The sequence below is a fragment of the Pteropus vampyrus genome, unplaced genomic scaffold (assembly GCF_000151845.1).
Source record: "Pteropus vampyrus isolate Shadow unplaced genomic scaffold, Pvam_2.0 Scaffold1000003581, whole genome shotgun sequence".
Lineage (NCBI taxonomy): Eukaryota > Metazoa > Chordata > Mammalia > Chiroptera > Pteropodidae > Pteropus > Pteropus vampyrus.
This window is the reverse complement of record NW_011917983.1, coordinates 1-2070: the sequence shown is the minus strand read 5'-3', so window position 1 is coordinate 2070 and position 2070 is coordinate 1. Positions and strand designations below refer to the sequence as shown.

Genomic DNA, 2070 nt, shown 5'->3' with positions numbered 1-2070 from the left:
TCAGTTCTTCTAACACAACCATAATGCTGCCTTTGCTTGGGATACATGTGTGTATATTTATGAGTGTGTTTGAGTTTGGGTTTAAGCATAATTACAATGGTCTTTAAAGCCCTTAAGGGCTTGAACAAGACTCTTTGAATCATCCTGGTTTTCCAGGATTGGCCCAGGTCCTTGCAAAAAATGTCAAGGTCTATCGAGGTAACAATCATATTTTCAGCTGACTAGGAAAAAATTACAAGAAATATCAGCAAAAGGAAGCTTGATTTCTTTCCCTTTTTGTATTAATAAAGCATTTAATATTATTATTCTCTTAATTTTAATATCTTTAAGGTTTCACAACCTTTATCCAAGGCTTTCTTTGTGGCACCTTTCACCTCTTTGTTCCTTAGACTATAGATAAGGGGGTTCAACATGGGGATCACCACTGTGTAAAATACAGACGCCATTTTGTCTGTGTCCAGGGAGTGGTTTGATTTGGGTTGCAGGTACATAAAGATCAGGGTACCATAGAAAATGGTAACAGCCACCATGTGGGAGCCACAGGTAGAAATGGCCTTGCGCCGCCCCTGGGTGGAGCGGATCCTTAGGATGGCGGCAATAATAAAGATGTAGGAGGTGAGGACAATGGAAGAGGAACAGATCATATCAAAGCCAGCAAAGGCAAAGATCAGAATCTCCTTCATGTGTGTGTCCGAGCAAGACAGAGCCAGGAGGGGGAGGTCATCACAGTAGAAATGGTTAATGACATTGGGGCCACAGTAAGTTAGTCGGAAGGTGATAATGGTATGGAATAGAGCAACCAGAAAGCTGTATATATATGGAACTGCCACCAATTGAATGCAGACTCTCTTTGACATCAGTGTTGAGTAATGCAGGGGATTGCAGATGGCTACATAGCGATCATAGGCCATGGAAGCTAAAAGAAAACACTCCGTGATCATGAAGGTTAGGAAACAGCCCAGTTGCATTGCACAAGCATTGAAAGAGATAGTGTTGTATTCCACAACAAAATTCACCATCATCTTTGGTGTGATAGCGGAGGAGTAACAAAAGTCCACAAAGGCCAAGTGACTGAGGAAATAATACATAGGTGTGTGGAGTCGGGCGTCAATCCTGATCAAGGTTATCAATCCGAGGTTACCCAGCACTGTGACCAGATAGATGACTAAAAATACCACGAAGCATGCAGCCTGAAGCTCTGGCCGGTCTGTGATTCCCTTGAGGATGAATTCAGTGACATAAGTGGTATTAACTTCAGCCATTTATTCTGGAGGATTTTGTAACAAGTCGAAGGACAAAAATGACACTTTCCATGGCTCCTGCCAGTGTTGTGGAAAGGCGATTGCTGGTATCTTCTTGCCTTGAATCATATCATCTCATGGACACAAGGTACACACCTTAGCTCTCTAATGACATGCCATTCTTGTCCCAAGGGGAGGAGTCTTTTATTCTCAAAATAGTCTTCTTAACAGTTATTCTGCATTGTAATTTTAGAAAGTAAGAAATGTTGTAGGTTAAAAGTGAAATATTATCTGAAAAATATTATCCTAAGACAATTAATATTTTAGTGTTTTTGCTGCCACTATCTTTTTTTGTATATATAAACATGTATATATAAAATTATGTAATTCATAAATGAAACTATATTAATATTTTCCCATGTTTCAATTTTGCACCTGTTCCCACAGCTTTAAAATACATCAGAATAATCTATCATGACTTAACCATTTTCCTATATCTCTCCCCCACTTATATAGATTACATATTTTAAGCTATAATAACTAAAAAATTAATCAGAAATATGTGAAAACATACATACAATTTTATTTGTATAGAAATTAAAGAGACTTATTATTTTTGTTCATTTCAAAATTTACCGCATTTTAAAGTTTGTTGCCCAAAAAGTTGAGTATTTATCAGATAACTAATTATTCTGTTACATCTTTCCTCATAAACATGTGTCAATCTATGTCAAGGGTTTCATATATCTAAAGAACTTACCCTACTAGGTTTCACTTTTAGCATATATCCCAAAGAAATATTCAGTTGTAAGTAAAATTTTATGGAAAC

The 2070-nt window shown here is 37.2% G+C and overlaps 1 protein-coding gene across 1 annotated transcript; it reads right to left on the bottom strand.

Annotated features, from left to right (window-relative positions):
- Positions 1–287: 287 nt before the first annotated feature.
- On the bottom strand, positions 288–1262 carry LOC105311377 (olfactory receptor 1038). Its single transcript, XM_011387358.1, has one exon. It carries the CDS (start codon positions 1260–1262, stop codon positions 303–305), a length of 960 nt encoding a protein of 319 aa, XP_011385660.1. The 3' UTR covers positions 288–302.
- Between the last annotated feature and the right edge of the window lie 808 nt (positions 1263–2070).

What these genes read in the sequence shown, in the direction of transcription:
- LOC105311377 (XM_011387358.1), bottom strand. Translation starts at nt 1,262, where the DNA reads ATGGCTGAAGTTAATACCACTTATGTCACTGAATTCATCCTCAAGGGA.